General features: G+C 55.1%; 1 protein-coding gene across 1 annotated transcript; it reads right to left on the bottom strand.

Moving 5' to 3' along the window:
- Positions 1–8115: 8115 nt before the first annotated feature.
- LOC119113236 (sialic acid synthase) lies at positions 8116–16815 on the bottom strand. Its single transcript, XM_037237589.1, has 5 exons — positions 16558–16815; positions 15092–15271; positions 14071–14230; positions 12695–12921; positions 8116–9053 (listed from the first exon to the last, which is right to left on the bottom strand). The coding sequence occupies exons 1-5, from the start codon at positions 16690–16692 to the stop codon at positions 8652–8654; spliced, it is 1104 nt and encodes a 367-aa protein (XP_037093484.1). The 5' UTR covers positions 16693–16815; the 3' UTR covers positions 8116–8651.
- Between the last annotated feature and the right edge of the window lie 311 nt (positions 16816–17126).

Here is a 17126-nt window from a genome sequence, read left to right as displayed (position 1 = left end):
GATAATAAATTCAACACTGTCCGATGTTTGCCAATTCACGGATTGAAACAAGCTCTGCAATCTTCCAAAACGACACATTTGTTTTCGCCTGCTTTTGCGCAGTCATGTTTACTGTGACGTGCAGATTATTGCAGCATGCGACCTGCTGACATTGGACGACGCAGACGGATGCTGTGCACGAAAAGCGATTTCATATCTCCTGCGAAACTCGCAAAATACCAAAATTGCGTAAAAGCATCATGCGACGTTGTCATGCATCACGCATCATGCTGTTTTTGTGCGGCACATCGGCTCTAAGCTTAAGCGGCACTCCTCTCAAATGATGCGCATTATATTACCCAACCACGTCGGATGCATAGGCCAGACTCTTGCTGGTCTTTTCTAGGATCTGTTGTATTACCCGGTCCCTCAACGCATTGTGTTGCACTGCAATGACTCTTTCTGTGGGATGACGCGGCGTGTGTTCCTGTCGCGGACAACGTCAGCCAAAACACGAAGGTTTCATCGAATGTAGCTTCACCGCGAGATCGGTCTTGCAGTGAATATGATTGCAGGGTCACTCCATGCAGACAGTGGCCGCTGTCCCTCCATTGAACGTTGCGCTCGACCAAACACGTGCGAAGGCCAACGGCACGTGTTCGAATGTTGCGGCGGCACGCGTTCAAATGCTGCAACGGCACACCGTTGCGAGCGGAACCAACGAACGGGCGTGACCCGAATCCATGAACTCGCGCGCGTTTGATCCATGGACGCTAGTCGCCTGACTAGTACGGTACCAGGACTTGGTGAAATCATAGTCATTGAGAACGCTAAACCAGCGCAAAAACAATGGGGTAACACTTCGTGTCATAGCGTAAAAACTGGCAAATTGATAAAACGCGGTACTAGTGTAAGAAAGCTATTTTGGAGGGTCCCTTCGATATAAAGCACTGTAAAACAAGCCTAGGTTTCATCCTTAAGCGAAGAAGAATTCATCAAATAAGCGACACAAATTATGCTGGGTAGTATGTTCCTAAAAATGAAATGCTGACCTGAGTTATTTTAGGTTAGTGACCCATTCTGACCTATAAGAAGTACACGGAACAAGTCGTATGCGGTTTCTGTCATCAATAAATTCGAAATGAGCACCGAAAGCTACCCCACACAGCAAGCCCTAGAGTAATAAAACAGGTTGGTCTTGACCTTCGTCTATCATTCATATCTGACCCTAGATCAATGAAGTTTGGTCATTCAGTTGTTGTGTTGCCTAAGAAAGAATCTCATAGACATATGGCTTCGTCTAGCACCCTGTTGTTTCATCAGATTGAACGATTTCCTTGAAATTGACTTCGCTAAATCCATGGCCTGACTTTGATCTGCCGTAGGTCAGCGATCTTACAGGGTACACCCAATTTGTTGATGCCCCACAATCCACTATTCAGTTTCTACTGGTGTGCAAAATTTGGCGCGGCTACGCTGCGCCGTTCGGAAACTATTTCGGAAAAGTCCTTGGGGGGTCAACTTACCCCACCCGAGCGCGTGTGAAGCATACATCTCCGCACATGCGCATACATGTATGGATGTCATGCATGCATATACATATATATACATACATATATATATATATATATATATATATATATATACAAAGGCACAAAGAAATATAATTGTACTACCACACATATGTGTTCCTGTGTGCTGTCACCGGGCGTCACGAGATGTTTGACTCGGTATCAGAATGTAGGGTGCAAAATGTCGTATCGTGCATGGCTCAACCCGCAACACTGGGGTTAAAGTTCAATGGATAGTCATGTTTGGTGTCAACAATGCATTTTTTAACCGGGGTCCTTCACCTTAGCATGGGTTTGAGATGAGATAATTGGATCCACTAAGTCCAAGGGTAAAAAAAAATATACACAAATGTGCTTTGTTATGTCCCAAAACGCTCTAGCCTGGAAAAGTTTCCGAAGCTTAATGCCAGCAGGCACCATGGACCCAACATACTGCCGGAATAGATGAGCGTATTCAGTAACATAACCTGCAAGGCTTTATCAGCAGGCGCACCGGCGATATAAATCTTCATTATAATTCACCCCTAATAAACATCATCCTTCATTCATTGACTTGCATGATCTCGGATCCCACTGCGCATCGCGCTAACGGGATATTCCAGTTGATCTAGAACACACACCGCTCGAGGGCTCAGCTGTTTCCCTCAGCAGACCAGTCGGCGCCGTTACCCCGCTCGAGGGCTCAGCTGTTTCCCTCAGCAGACTGGCGCCATCACCCCGCTCGAAGGCTCAGTTGTCTCCCTCAGCAAACCGGTCGGCGCCGTCACCCACTCGAAGGCTCAGCTGTTTCCCTCAGCAGACCGGTCGGCGCCGTTACCCCGCTCGAGGGCTTAGCTGTTTCTCTCAGGAGACCGGTCGGCGCCGTTACCCCTCTCGAGGGCTCAGCTGTTTCCCTCAGCAGACCGATCGGCGCCGTCACCCACTCGAAGGCTCAGCTGTTTCCCTCAGCAGACCGGTTGGCGGCGTTACCCACTCGAAGGCTCAGCTGTTTCCCTCAGCAGACCGGTCGGCGCCGTTACCCCGCTCGAGGGCTCAGCTGTTTCTCTCAGCAGACCGGTCGGCGCCGTTACCCCTCTCGAGGGCTCAGCTGTTTCCCTCAGCAGACCGGTCGGCGCCGTCACCCACTCGAAGGCTCAGCTGTTGCTCTCAGCGGACCGGTCGGCGCCGTCACCCACTCGAAGGCTCAGCTGTTTCCCTCAGCAGACCGGTCGGCGCCGTTACCCCGCTCGAGGGCTCAGCTGTTTCCCTCAGCAGACCGGTCGGCGCCGTCACCCACTCGAAGGCTCAGCTGTTTCCCTCAGCAGACCGGTCGGCGTCGTTACCCCGCTCGAGGGCTCAGCTGTTTCCCTCAGCAGACCGGTCGCCGCCATCAACCCGCTCGAAAGCTCAGCTGTTGCCCTCGGGCGCTGTGCGACGGTCCCTTTGGCCGGCCGCTGAACGATCGGCCAGCCCGGACCGGTATGGCGCCGAGTCTCTTCCGTGTGCATGCCGCGGCCGTCAGGGTCGTTGGGGGCTGCATGGTGGGGACGAGGTGGGACGGCGTGGGAAGAGCGGCTCCGTACAACACCCGGCTGGGATGGGTGGCGAGTGGTGTCACCCGACAAGTCCGACGAGATTATGCTCTCTCTGCAAGGCATTGGCAATGTTTGGTGCTATCTATTCTGATTTCCTTCGCCGTGCAAGTACACAATGACCAGCGTTGTGATAACTGCCAACTGGTGCGTGTTAACTGGCAACCGGTTCATGTTATGATAACTAGCAATCGGTACACGCTATGGCAACTGGCAACCGGTTCATGTTATGATAACTAGTAATCGGTACACGCTATGGCAACTGGCAACCGGTGCGTGGCTGTTAACTGTTGCAATGAAATGCATCATTTTAATATGTTAGGTTGAAACGTGGGAAAATACCATCGGAAAATACTTTTCCTTCTAAATCTAGGTTGAAACGTTAAAAAATACCATAAAATACCTTTTCTTCTTAACCTTGATGGCAAGAGTATAAAATCCGCGGTGCAACAAAAATATTACAACCCAACAACTTAAAAAACACACGATTTTGTGAGTTTTGTCTCCGCCAATTACACTATGAAGTAGGCGTTGGCTGTGACGCAGAGGCGGCGTATCCAAAGTTAGGATGGGGGGGGGGGGGGCAGAGACTTCACGAAGGGCCCAAAACCGATGGCCCCTTATCTTTCAGAGCAGGTGCGCAGCCAGAGCCTTGCCAACAGGGGCGGCATGTTTGTATTTGGGAGCGGGTCGGCAAAGACTTTTCGAAGGGCCCTCAAGCCGGTAGGGCCCTATATTTCAGTACAGGCGCGCAACCGGAGTCTTGGGAAGGGAGGGGAGGGTCAACAAAGGGCCCACTGAGAAGAAAAGCTCCCCGAACCAAAAATCCCCACATGTGACCCATTTATTAATCAGGGCATGTTTCCTATATTTTCCTTCTTACCTTCTGTAACTGGAATGGAAACTAGAAGCTGCCGCGAGATCAACTCTGCCTGAATATTTTGCCAATCAACGGAAGAAATCAAGCGTTAAAGGACTGCATGAAATAAGTCACCAGCGCTTTTCCTTTTACAGTGGCTTGGTAGGGTTTTTTCTAAACTGATAGAGCTTAGAAGTTCGCTAGAATCTTATCTATGCTGTACAGAGATACCAAGGACCCTGCGAATGTAGACTGAAATGGGTCAACAATTTGTATTAACATGGCGGCCATGTCTGTGTAAAAATTTTAGCATTCAGTCAGAATTGATTAGTCATACAAATTGCATAACGTAGTTTTGAGCATGCGCGCTCGCAGATCTTAGCAAAAACCTCGACGCCAGACATTGCAGTCTCCCCAGTCAGCGCAGCTTCGGCCCCGCGGCTTACGCTAAGCCGTTGCCAACGGATGGATGAAAGTAATGACCCATTTGACAGAGGTGTCTTTGAACGCTTTTGGACTTCAAGCCGTACCTTTAGAAGGTGACTGTTGGGATGCAATGTATCTGTATCACTTTCCTTGATACAGGGAAAGTGATGCAGGGGTTTGGTAGCCCGTTGTTTTGTTTATTTTGTGTGGCAGCACAGAAATACAGATGCCGTCAAGACTCCGAGTCGCGCGCGTGTGGGGTTTGAAACATAAAGCATCAATCGTATTTGTCGGCAGCGGGTCGAAGCCGAGTGACATTCGCCCGCGCGGACATGTGACATGGCGCAGTCGGCAGGACACGATCCTGCGATGGAAAACTCCATTACGGCGGCACAGCATCCGCCGGGCGCCGAGCCCGCAGCAGCGCGCGTGGCGGCGGCGGAGGCGGCTGCGGCGGCGCCGCCGCCGCAGGCGCCGCCAGCGGTTTTACAGCCCCGTGCGGGCCGCCGCGGAGGAACACAAGACGTCCACAGTTCATGTGCTGACATAGCTGGTCATGCAGCAACAGCAGATGACCGAGCTAATGACGCGACTCATGTCACCGGGATAGCCACGGCGCAGCCAGCGAGCCAGGTGAATCAACGCGCCACAAATGCCAGCCAGCGGTGGTCCGCCGCGCCAGCGGTCGACTGTTTCTGCGCCGCGGCTACCGTCCTCTGCATCCTGCGGGACTTTGGAGCACGGCGCTACCGATTCCAGGAGTTCCGCGTCTCCGAGCGCCTGTCGGAGCTGCCGCCCGCCGAGCAGCGGGCTACGCTGCTGACATCACTGGACGACGAGTGGCTGAGAGTCGTGCGTTTCAGTCTGCCCATATGCACGACCGAGGAGGACATTGACGTGATCATCACCGCAATGCTCGCGCATCTGCGGCGGGAACGAAATCCTGTGCTGGACCGCCGGGATTTCGATACCCGAGTACAGAAGCGCGGAGAGGCGGTGGACGAATATCTGTGCACCCTCCGTGAGAACGCTGCGTTTTGTGATTTGTGCCTAGCCTGCTACCACGATCGTCTGCGCGACCGGCTGGTGGTCTGCACGAACGACGAGGAGGCTCGCCGTCGCATACTGGAGGTGCCCGACCTGACGTTGCGCAAGGCCGTCGACATATGTCGGGCGTCGGAAATGCAGCGAACAGCAGCACGGCGATAGGCGGCACGGCGGCGGTTTCAAAGGTCTCGAGCTACCGCCGGTCGTGCAGCCGAGCGGTCAGCCCCGGCAGCCCCAGCGTCTCGAGCACAGACGGCCGGGCCGGGCCGACATGTCGGAAGTGCGGTGCGCAGCCCCATGCCGGCGGTGCAACGTGCCCGGCGGCGTCCCGGAGATGTCATTACTGCGGTCAAGTGGGGCGCTTCACCGCTGTGTGTCCCACTGGGGCCGGCCGTGACGGCGGTCCGTCGACGCCGACGCGTGGCCGTGCAAGGTCGGCGGGCGGTCACCGGCGGATGTCGCTGGTGGCGCACGCTCAAGTGAGCTCGGATTGAGAGCCGTCGATCCGACGCACGGAACGCGTAGCTGACGTGCTGCAGCGAAGACACATGCCTCTACCTGAATATGACACATGATAACACATATGACACCATATAACACATGTCTCTACTCTATATGCTCCCCCTTGAATATGAGACTGGACAAGAGGCCTATCAGTGAGGAGGCCCCGTTTTGTCCAGGACAACCTCTCGAAACCCTACCCTTTCCCCCCTTACCCTAGCTCAAAGCCCGTGGTGCCGTCCCTGCTCGAGCGCACGGGTGAACCTGATCGGTAATAGCGGTCCAATTTTGCACAGCAATCACGTACATGCCACACATCATTTCCTATTGAAACGAATCGGTATGACATGAATTTTAGAAGATAGGGCTAGATGTACCTTAGTAAAAATAACCTCCCTATACGCCACTACTGAGGATGAGCTATATGATTTATGACGTATGCGTGTGGAGCATAAATTCTGCCAACGGCGGTTGGCTGGGAACGTCCTTCAAACTAAACGGCGCTTGACATTCCGTAAATACGTTAATTCTTTGTTGCAAGGTAAGGGTAAACGCCTTGGGATTGTGAGCCCAAATGTCCGGTGTTCTAAATCCGAGGAAATTACTGCAACCAGAATAACCGCTAAGTTTGGCACAGATGGCATACCTTCATTGTCTATTCTTCGGCAAAGCCAACTTCGGTCCCGGGACATTTGAAGTCACTGAGCTTAGACATCGTTTCGAAGGACGAGTAGGGTGAAGTTTGTTCCCGATGGACGAGGGAATTGCTGCTGATTGGTGATGACATTGACAAAGCAGTGAGAGACTTAAAAAAGAAAACTTCAATGCAATCTCAACGTTTATTTAAGGCCAGTAACCTATGCGTAACTTCTGATTGGAATGCCTCCGGCAAGAATCCGTGCGGACGGGGTTATCGCAAGGATCCACACCTCAAACGGGTCCAAGACAGCAGTACTTATATAGCGCATATAATATGTCAGCAGTTTCGTGACGGCGTTTTTCGGAGTGTGCCGTATTACATGTTTGTGTGTTCTAACGAGCAACATAAAGTTCGGCAACGATCGCGCGTTCCTTTTGTCGCGTTTACTGTCGACGCGAAGGCCCCACAATTGCTGAGAGGAGCATGGGGTATGTATCCCCCGCCCCCTCTGCATGCCTCTGGTTTCTAGGCAGGCGTTTAAATTAATCTACTCCTAAGAGCCAAGGGCAATGCCGTGTCTATTTTGCCACAAAACTGAGCACTTTTGTGAACGGTACTTGAGAGCTGTAGTTTTTATTATTACGGAAATGCATATCATTTTATTGCGCACCTCTAAGAATTTAGGTACACCTGACCCCGAACGTCAGTGGTCTGTTCGACGAGGTTTTCCTAATATTGTCATATTGCGTGGGCATATATCTGGGCTATTGAATTTAGGTCACATCTTTAGCTGGTTCGAGGCCAAACTAATAAGCAGTGTCGTCTTTCCAGACTGCCCACTCCTGAAACGCGAGTAAAATCATTTAAGCCAGGCAAACGTTACGTGAGGAAACATAACTACATAGCAGCGAGCATAGCGTTGAAGATTTGTAAATCTGGCGACATTGACACAGAGACGATCGCTGAGGTGCGATCTGGAACAACAAGCACATCATTTTGAAAAGGGGTTGCGTGTTTGACCGGGTCCGACAATGCCGCCGATATAAACTGCTTTCTATGGTCTTAGTCAGGCTTCAGCCAGCCGTCTGGCTCTGTTTCTGATTATGTTTTTTTCATCCCTCCGCCAGCTAGCATTCTAAAACTTATGTTTTGGGGAGACAGTGGGCGCACAATCACGTTTCATCTTCCTAAATCATTTAAACAAATCAGCGTTGCACTCGGAGACGGTGCAGCGCTTCTTGGTCTTCTTGGTCTTCGCTCCCTCACAATCGAAACCGGCGTAGCACGCCCCGAGGGTCATTCGATGGCCGATTTGCTAATTGCTACCGGAGGACTCACTTACTCACCTACTTACCTACCATTACTTATGTGCATACTTGTCATAGGTATAAAAACAACGATGTCAGTGGTGTGGTCTCTCGGGGGTACCCGTCAATTGGTGGTAATGATCGACCGCAGCTTTGGCTTTGCTGGAATAGACCCTGTTGACGTCAAACAGTTTATATAACGTTTTCATGTTGAGATAACATAGACGAAAAGTTAATGTACGGTATCGCAACGACCGGGTAAATGCCCGAGAATGACAGTACACATTTTCGCACACGAGGTCATAAAAGCGAACTGCTCGAAAAAGTGGCGAGCAAGTAATGTGGCATGGTCATACCTCCAGATCTCGCAGCGTCGACTATTGGGTCGTAAGCTCAAGGAAATTTGACATAACACTTGACCGTAACGACGGATCTGCCGACACATGAGCGGCGGACACTAAGTAAATGCCTGTCACATGATTTTCCGAGTCTAGCCCAACTTTGATAAGAAGTCACGACACTAGGAAAGCGTTTTCTGGCGCAGCCAGTCATTAATGAACGCTAGATCCTCATTCAAGTACTATCGTTTCTTCCCACTACCGACCAATCTCGCGTCCTTCACCCGGCTCCAAAACGCTCCTCATGTATCGGCGCAGTCCCCACACACCACCGCCGCCCGCCCTGAGGTATTCCTCCGCGCACCTGACCCGCTTGCTCCCCTCCAGCCGCACTCGCAGCGCCGCTCCGACGTTAGGTCTCGACCCTGCCCTGCCCCAGCCGCTGCGCCCCAGCCTCCTCCTCCAGCACGTCTTCCGTCACGCTCTGGTCGGCTTCCAGGTCCCTGCGCAGCCGGCGACCGATCAGCTCGTGCAGCAGCTCCGGCCGCCAGCCCATGGGCTCGGCCACCTTGACCAGCAGGTCGGCGGCGGTCAGCCGGTGGCCGGCCGGCAGCTGGCGCGCCGCCACCGCCGACTTCCCCAGCTTGAGCCAACAGGCGTGCTCGACTGGCAGCACCACCTTCTCGGGCGATCCCAGCGCCAGCTCCAGCCGCCGCACGTCCGTCACCAGCTGGGCCAGCTGCGTCGGCTCCAGCGAGCTGCCGTGGTCCGAGCCGCGCCAGCTGCGGTCCAGCGTCAGATGGCGCTCCACGATCTGAGGCGTGGACGCACGTCAGCGGGCAGGGACGCGCGTCAGCTGGTGAAGACGCGCGTCAGTGAACAGGGACGCACGTCAGCTGGTGAGGACGCGCGTCAGCGGACAGGGATGCGCGTCAGCTGGTGAGGACGCGCGTCAGCGGGCAGGGACGCGCGTCAGCGGGCAGGGACGCGCGTCAGCTGGTGAGGACGCGCGTCAGCTGGTGAGGACGCACGTCAGCGGGCAGGGACGCGCGTCAGCTGGTGAGGACGCGCGTCATCGGACAGGGACGCACGTCAGCTGGTGAGGACGCGCGTCAGCTGGTGAGGACGCGCGTCAGCTGGTGAGGACGCGCGTCAGCGGACAGGGACGCACGTCAGCTGGTGAGGACGCGCGTCAAGGGGACGGGACGCAAGCGGCGCCGGCAAGGTGTGGAGGTGACGCCGTCACCACAGAGCACAGGGTGAGGCGTGGAGGTAGCGCCTCCACCACAAGCCACGGGGCAAGGCGTGGAGGTGGCGCCATCACCACAGAACACAGGGTGAGGCGCGGAGGTGGCGCCTCCACCACAGGGCACGGGGCGAGGCGTGGAGGTGGCGCCGTCACCACAGGGTGCAGGGTGAAGCGCATGGGGTGGCGCCGTCACCACAGGGCACAGGGTGAGGCGTGGAGGTGCCGCCTCCACCACAGGACACAGGGCGAGGCGTGGAGGTGGCGCCGTCACCACAGAGCACAGGGTGAGGCGCATGGGGTGGCGCCCCCACCACAGGACACAGGGCGAGGCGTGGAGGTGGCGCCGTCACCACAGGGTGCAGGGTGAAGCGCATGGGGTGGCGCCGTCACCACAGGGCACAGGGTGAGGCGTGGAGGTGCCGCCTCCACCACAGGACACAGGGCGAGGCGTGGAGGTGGCGCCATCACCACAGAGCACAGGGTGAGGCGCATGGGGTGGCGCCCCCACCACAGGACACAGGGCGAGGCGTGGAGGTGGCGCCTCCACCACAGGACACAGGGCGAGGCGTGGAGGTGGCGCCATCACCACAGAGCACAGGGTGAGGCGCATGGGGTGGCGCCCCCACCACAGGACACAGGGCGAGGCGTGGAGGTGGCGCCTCCACCACAGGACACAGGGCGAGGCGTGGAGGTGGCGCCTCCACCACAGGACACAGGGCGAGGCGCGGGGGTGGCGCCTCCACCACAGGACACAGGGTGAGGTGCGGAGGTGGCGCCTCCACCACAGGACACGGGGCGAGGCGCGGGGGTGGCGCCTCCACCACAGGACACAGGGTGAGGCGCGGAGGTGGCGCCTCCACCACAGGACACGGGGCGAGGCGCGGGGGTGGCGCCGTCACCACAGGGTGCAGGGCGAGGCGCAAGGGTGGCGCCGTCACCACAGGGCACAGAGAGACCACGCACACAGTGACAGCCGTGTTATTAAGATCTTATGAAGTGGTGGAGAGATCATATTTTTTCATAGCAGTATCTATTTTTTCGCAGCATGATATGGCAAGAGGAAACGTTCTTCTCTCCTTCTGCATAGGTAAAACGCTGCAGTTAAACACTTGATGAGGAAAACCTCTTGTATGAGAGATGGGTCAAAAGTACACGCATTGGGCTTTGCGTGATCAAGCATGCAACTCAAAGCACAAAGATTTGGTGAGAACGATCTGAAATAGAGTCCGCACGCTGATGAAGACTTGTAAAGTTGACCTGTAATGCAGTAATCGTAACGCACAGGGCACAGAGAGACCACGCAGTAAGCGTAACGCAGTTTCTGGCAAACCACTCCGGGCCATGGAAAACAGCGACATTTCCCTCCTTGTCTTGTTATTTCATCAAAAGGTTTTATCACACCTCATGAAAAACTACTTGGACAGCTTTTTTGGTGTGGTGTTGATGCGGTTTGGTTCCCAAACCACTTGGTCGGCCACGTGCAGCAGGTTCAGGAGCGTGGGGCTGACGGTTCGCCCCTTCTGTCCGGACCAGCAAACATCCCAATCAGTTTTTCAAGGTAACGCTCTGAGCTGCATCCTTTTCTGCGGTTCGCCAACGACTCGGGCCTTTGCGTGTCGGATGACGTCACTCTCCTCCAAGGCGCAAATGACGCGCAGATCCTGAACAGCGGGAAACAAACGGTTTGAAGCAGCTGATCGCCTGGTCTGGTGCTTCTGGCGCTGATCTGGCGCTCAACACCACGCTCCAGTGATCTTACCATTATGGCATGAAGCCAAACACACAAACGGTTTGAAGCAGCTGATCGCCGGATGATCTGGCGCTTAGCACCATGCTCCAATGACTTTTCCAATACGGTATGAAGCCAAACACACACACGACGCCGACAATAGCATGAAGCCAAACATACAAGCAACGCGGGTGTTAGTGATCGGCGCTCCAGCTACACTACGAGATTTGCAGGCAATCACACTGAGCTTCTGTGGCATAGCAGTTCCTCGCTGCCGATCAGTCAGAAATCTCGGAATTTTCTGATTTCTGTGATCAGTGACCGTTACCTCAGCTTCCAAGAACATATCGACACCATGGTCCACAATTTACTGTAAATTGGAACACTAGCAGCGTGTTCTCATGCGTCACATGTGACCCCAAACGCGACTTTAAGGAGCATTATGCAAGCGTCGGTGTTGTCTTTGGTCAGCTACTGCATGCCTATGTACGGCTCCTGTAAGCAATACTCAGGGGAATCGCGTATAAAAGATTGTAAATTTCTGCACACGGGTGGTCGCAGGCAGGAGACACCATGATCCCATATCGCACACTTTGAAACAGCCTAGGGGCTGACTGCCAAACAATTCATGGACCACCAAATTGTGTAGGCTGTCCACATTATCACTAAAACCGAGCTGCCTGAGATCATGCATCGCATGCTCGTGAAGCGTACAAGTGAAAGGCACGAACACGACACCGCACGTGCCGCACGCCGGGCTCTTCCACAAATCCGCACAGAAGCGGGGAGGCGCCCACCATGGTAGCGGGGCACTGAGTTGTTTAATATGCTTGGCGTTGGCCCTCGCGCGCCGCCTTTTCGATGCCTCGTGAAACAGCTCACACTGTCGGCATTCTTAACTTAACTCTGACTTGTTACTCTTGTCATGTTTAACATGTGCTATCCGCGTGTTTATATCATGTGAGCGTGTGTTTTTGTACCACTGACAGAATTGTTCTTTTACTATGTACCATGCATGTATCATCTAGCACGACGTGCCTGAATGAAAAGCCACCATGTGGCTCTTATGGCAAAGGTATCACCCCCATCATCATCGTCCGACCAAAATGCATGTTAAAACTCTGCCACCTAAAACCCTAACGTCGCAGCGCTTTATCACGGTTACCCCCGCTCGCCGCCAGGTGGCTATTCGCTCAGGTGTTTACGTGAGACACCGGCCATCAGGCATTACCTGCGTCGCGCGGCCCGGAGGCACAATGCCTTTTGCCCAATATTGCAGTGTTTCTGCTCGCTGATGCGCACAGTCTAATTTGTTCTATCGCATGTAAGTTCATGCCATGGCTTTGTGGCGGTCAGGTGGCCAGCATTGGTCATTGGCGATACGAAATCTTTGGGCGGCGAAGACATACCACTGCCCCTGGTAGCCTCCTACCACGCACCGAACATGACTAGAACGACCTCCACCTGCCAACGCTACCTTGGCCCCCATGGCGACGGCGGCCACAGAGATGACGGTGCCTTCCTCGTGGCCGGAGTAGCCGAGCACGGCGCGCGGGAACAGGCGCCGGTACTGCTCCAGCACGCGCAGGTGCACGTCCTGAGGCGGCGTGGGGTACGCCGACGTGCACTGCAGCAGCGCCAGCTGGCTGGTGTGGCGCAGCACCAGGTCATAGACGCGCCGCACCGTCGCCAGACTCTGCATGCCTGCGGCCGAGGACAGGCACGTGACGCTCGCGGAACGTGACGGGAGGAGCGGGGCGGTGACGGGAGTGGAGAAGGGCCCCACTTGTTCTGCAGTAGTAGGAGCTGTGTCGGCCGATTGGTCGGCATGCTTTGTTAGCTTACGCGTCTCACTTTTTTTCTAATCGTCACCCGTTAACAAGAAACAGAAGTGTTCCTCCTATCATGCGAACAACGCACAAGAGACACCTGGCCTCTGAATGGCCATCATGCAACGGCGTAGGCTGGCCGTGGCGATGTTATATAATGTTTTAGAAAGTACTCCGAGCGTACCCTTTCCAGAGAAAATATTGGACTCCGCTGCGTCATACTGCGCGTCACGTCACATCCAGCCAATCGCCGACCTGCGGCGGCGGTTACCTACCAGGCCGCTGGCCGCTGGTGTTGTCATTCCTGATCACGTGATTCTTTTTTGACGTAGTTTGATATGGAACAGTCCAGTAGACAAAAAGCATTTAATCTCACTAAGTGAACGGCTTTAGGCATTAATAGGATGGTGCGTGTGAATGTTTTTTTTTAATTATCCGAGCTGTGATATTAACGAGAGAGCAGAGCATGTCTCTGCTGAAACACATGCCGTGCCCTCTGGATCGCAATACATTACAGGTGAATCACGCTGGAGAGGGAGCAGAGGGAACATAACGGGAAACATAAGAAAAAGGAAACACAAGAAACACCGCAGAAAGCTTGCGTCGCTGCCTGTGAATCGCAGACTAAAAGTCTAACCCGACCAGGTACCCGCCGCAATGCTGTTACTACACAGCCCAGCACAGATGCATGAGCGGGACAGTGAGGTTCACGGGGAGGCCGGACGACTCCTGACCCAGCCTTGCCTGTGACTGGCTGTCAGATCAACGTCTCTCGAGGAAGGCGAGGACGCACATGACCTTGAACGAAGAGGATGATACCGCGCATGTGCCAAGGACACTGACGGTGATAACGTAACACATACATCATTAGCCGCATGACCACGAGTAGCACAGTCGTGTGATCGCGCTGGCCGGCGTCCCCGCGCCCGGCTGACGGTGTCGTCGCCGTGCACTATCTCCGTGCGGCGCGGGCGTCCAGGAGGCCGGGGCCGCACGTGGCCGTGACTGGGTGGCGCGCGCTCACCGGTGGAGACGACCAGCGGCCGGCCGCGGCTGGCGATGTCGCCGATCATCGCCAGGTTGTTGGCGTCTCCGGAGCCCACCTTGATGAACGGCACGTCCAGCCGGTGCAGAAACTCGGCCGACACCGGGTCCATCGCCGACGCCGTGAGCAGGATGTCCGCCTGGGTAGGAGTGTCGCACGTCAGCCTGCGGTCGGTTCTGGGGCGCTAAGCGCCTCAGGATGTCCGTCTGGGTGGGAGTGTCGCACGTCAGCCGTCTGGATGGGAGTGTCGCACGTCAGCCTGCTGACGACGCTGGGACGCTCAGTGGCTAAGAACGTCCGTCTGGATGGGAGTGTCGCACGTCAGCCTGCTGACGACGCTGGGGCACTCAGCAGTCCGGAGCGTCTGTCCTGGTGCGAGTGTCGCACGTCAGCCTGCTGACGACGCTGGGACGCTCAGCGGCTCAGGATGTTCCTCTGGATGGGAGTGTTGCACGTCAGGCTGCTGACCACGCTGGAGCGCTTAGCGGCCCAGTGTCGCGCCGGGCGAGCAGCTGCGCGGACTTGACCGATTGGGGCCAGTCAGGTTTGCGCGTGCCACACGGTCGCGCACAACTCTAACGTGGTAGGTAGGTACAAACTAGAAAGTGTGTCGAAAGATTATCTTGAGCGCAGGTTTCTTGATTGACCTATCACTAAAAACAAAACGAAGCAAATGCGACTGCACGGCTCTCTGTGTCTGCCTTTTGGCACGTGCCAGGGGAGTACCACCCAGCATTTGTCCAGCAAAAGGACGTGGTCTCTCTCATTCTAAAATTTGGCGGCACGCTAAGAAGTACAGTGTATTTGATGAGTGCACAATCAAAACACCAAGCTATCGCAGTGGCTCAGTGGAGAGATCTCCGCCACTCAACATCGGACAAGCCTCCAGTCCACATCTAATCCAATGTGGATGTTGGGCAGCGGCGTCGAACCAGTGCTGCGCCTGGCCTGCACAGGACGCCACCACCGCCCGCGATGTCCTATCCCTGCATGCCCTGACCTGTCGAGCGTACGCCTGCAGCTCCTTGTAGGCCTCCTCGCCGAGCTCCAGGTGGGCCTTGTGCTGGCCGTAGGTGGCGCCCCAGGCGTGGGGTCCACCGTACGGCCGACAGAGGGCGGCGCGGCTGAACTTGTCCGGCAGGCTGGACTTCTGCAGCTTCACACAGTCGGCGCCGCTCCTCTGGCACACGTCCGACGCGGTGAGGAGTGCTAGATAGGCTAGGTCTGGGGCAGTGATGCAACGAAAGCTGTCGCAGTGGCTGAGTTTGATTGGGGTCGAGACGAGGCGCCGCTACTCGCGGGGAAGAAAGCTTATACTTCCCAGGAGCCCTGTGTTGCCCCCCCCCCCCCCCCCCCCCCACCTCCACCTCGGGCCTCACGTTGTTTTTCCTCTGGTATCACAACGACCCCACTGTATTGAAGGTTACCTTTCAAACCGACCGCCCCTAAGCACCAGTTTGCCCCCTTCTCTGGGTTCTGGTCTCTCCCTGGCGTCAAACATCGAAGGTGTCCACGAGTTTAGTGCATTCTGTTTCATGATCGAGGCCAATCCGTTTTGTTTCCGTCCATCGGCATCGAGCTTGCCTCTCATTTTTCTTGCCACCTAAGCTCACGGGCGGATCCAGGGGGGGGGGGGGCCGACGGGGCCATGCCCTCCCCCGCCCTTAGGTCGTGAAACCATATGCCCCCTTCCCAAAAACCGTCGGACGTACGCTCTTACGTGCATGCTACGTCTTATTTCCAACAATTAACTGTGTAGATTTCTCGTTTTGCTGCTGTTGGGACTGTCATCTATGTCGACAGTCAACGCGTACCCGCGGCTTGCAGCGGTTACGGGTCTAACATGAATAGTTCATTGCTGGTGGGTGGTTAATCCACTATCACATTAACATTTCGAGAAGTGATTTAACCCACTATTCTGTTGACTGGGTCCCCAGTGACCCGTTAACTTCATCATCACAACCAGCCTACCAAACACAGATTATCCTGCTCCTCACACATTATCCCCTCCGCGTGCGACGCAGCGGCTTGAGCCCCGGACCCCCCCCCCCCCCCGGCGTCATGGTGTCGTATATATGTATATATATATATATATATATATATATATATATATATATATATATATATATATATAAGCATGTCTTGGTGTCGGTGTGGGTGCCACTTGATGTCTTAAACGGAATTCTACAAGAACGCTTTGCCCCCCCCCCCCCCACACACACTCAAAAAAGGTCTAGATCCGCCCCTACCTAGGCTATCGGCAAATTTTATCCCTGTCCCAAGCAATTCACATCCGAATTCACAAAAATATCATGCGATAGCCCTGGTGACAGTAAGGCATGGCTGCTTTAATTTTGCCGTTACAGAGCCTGGCCACCCGATCCAAACAATGGTCCAGTGCTCATCGTTGGTGGCCAACCCGTGCCGCGCAGTTGGCAACCCACGCGAATGGTTCGGAGAGCGTACCTTGGCCGCGTCGATCAGCTGTTTGGCGATGGCGACGTCGCCCTGGTGGTTCTGGCCGATCTCGGCCACGATGAAGCAGGGCGCGTCGCCACCGATACACCTCCCGTCGGCCAGGTGGATCGTCGGTCCCGACATGGCACCGGGACTGCGAACTGGTCCGGCGGCCAAGACTATGAGGGAGACACTATAATCTGACCATCAGTGGTGTCTTCAAATCGCGTGAAAGAGAAATGGCGCTTCTGACGTCTCCATGAGAGCTATTTGTACGCCCCACGGCCTGTGGAGCCCAGAACGGTAACCTGGCGCACAGGGACAGCTGTGTCAGTGTCGCCGCGTCGGTGAACGGGTCTGAACAGGTGGTCGTGCTGCAACCGATGCTGCAGTTGCGAGGCGCCCGCGAAGTCCAAAGCGGTTGTTTCAAAATGGGACCATTTTGAAGACTCCAGTGTAACTGAATGTGGCAAAGTACATATGAGGAAGGTTAGTCTTGTGGAAACGGCCATGGTTGAACTGGGAGTTGCAGTCGAATAAGTCGTCGTTCAGATGAGCATAGCTAAGTGCACATTTCA

Source organism: Pollicipes pollicipes, unplaced genomic scaffold (genome assembly GCF_011947565.3).
Source record: "Pollicipes pollicipes isolate AB1234 unplaced genomic scaffold, Ppol_2.1 Scaffold_7261;HRSCAF=8764_pilon_pilon_pilon, whole genome shotgun sequence".
Lineage (NCBI taxonomy): Eukaryota > Metazoa > Arthropoda > Thecostraca > Pollicipedomorpha > Pollicipedidae > Pollicipes > Pollicipes pollicipes.
Note: the sequence above shows the minus strand (reverse complement) of the source record. Positions and strands in the feature narration are given on the sequence as shown.

What these genes read in the sequence shown, in the direction of transcription:
- LOC119113236 (XM_037237589.1), bottom strand. Translation starts at nt 16,692, where the DNA reads ATGTCGGGACCGACGATCCACCTGGCCGACGGGAGGTGTATCGGTGGC. An exon ending in GCCGCTGGTCGTCTCCACCG is followed by an intron (nt 12,922 to 14,070) that starts GTGAGCGCGCGC and finishes CCTCGGCCGCAG; the next exon opens with GCATGCAGAGTCTGGCGACG. An exon ending in CCGTCGCCATGGGGGCCAAG is followed by an intron (nt 9,054 to 12,694) that starts GTAGCGTTGGCA and finishes TCCACGCCTCAG; the next exon opens with ATCGTGGAGCGCCATCTGAC.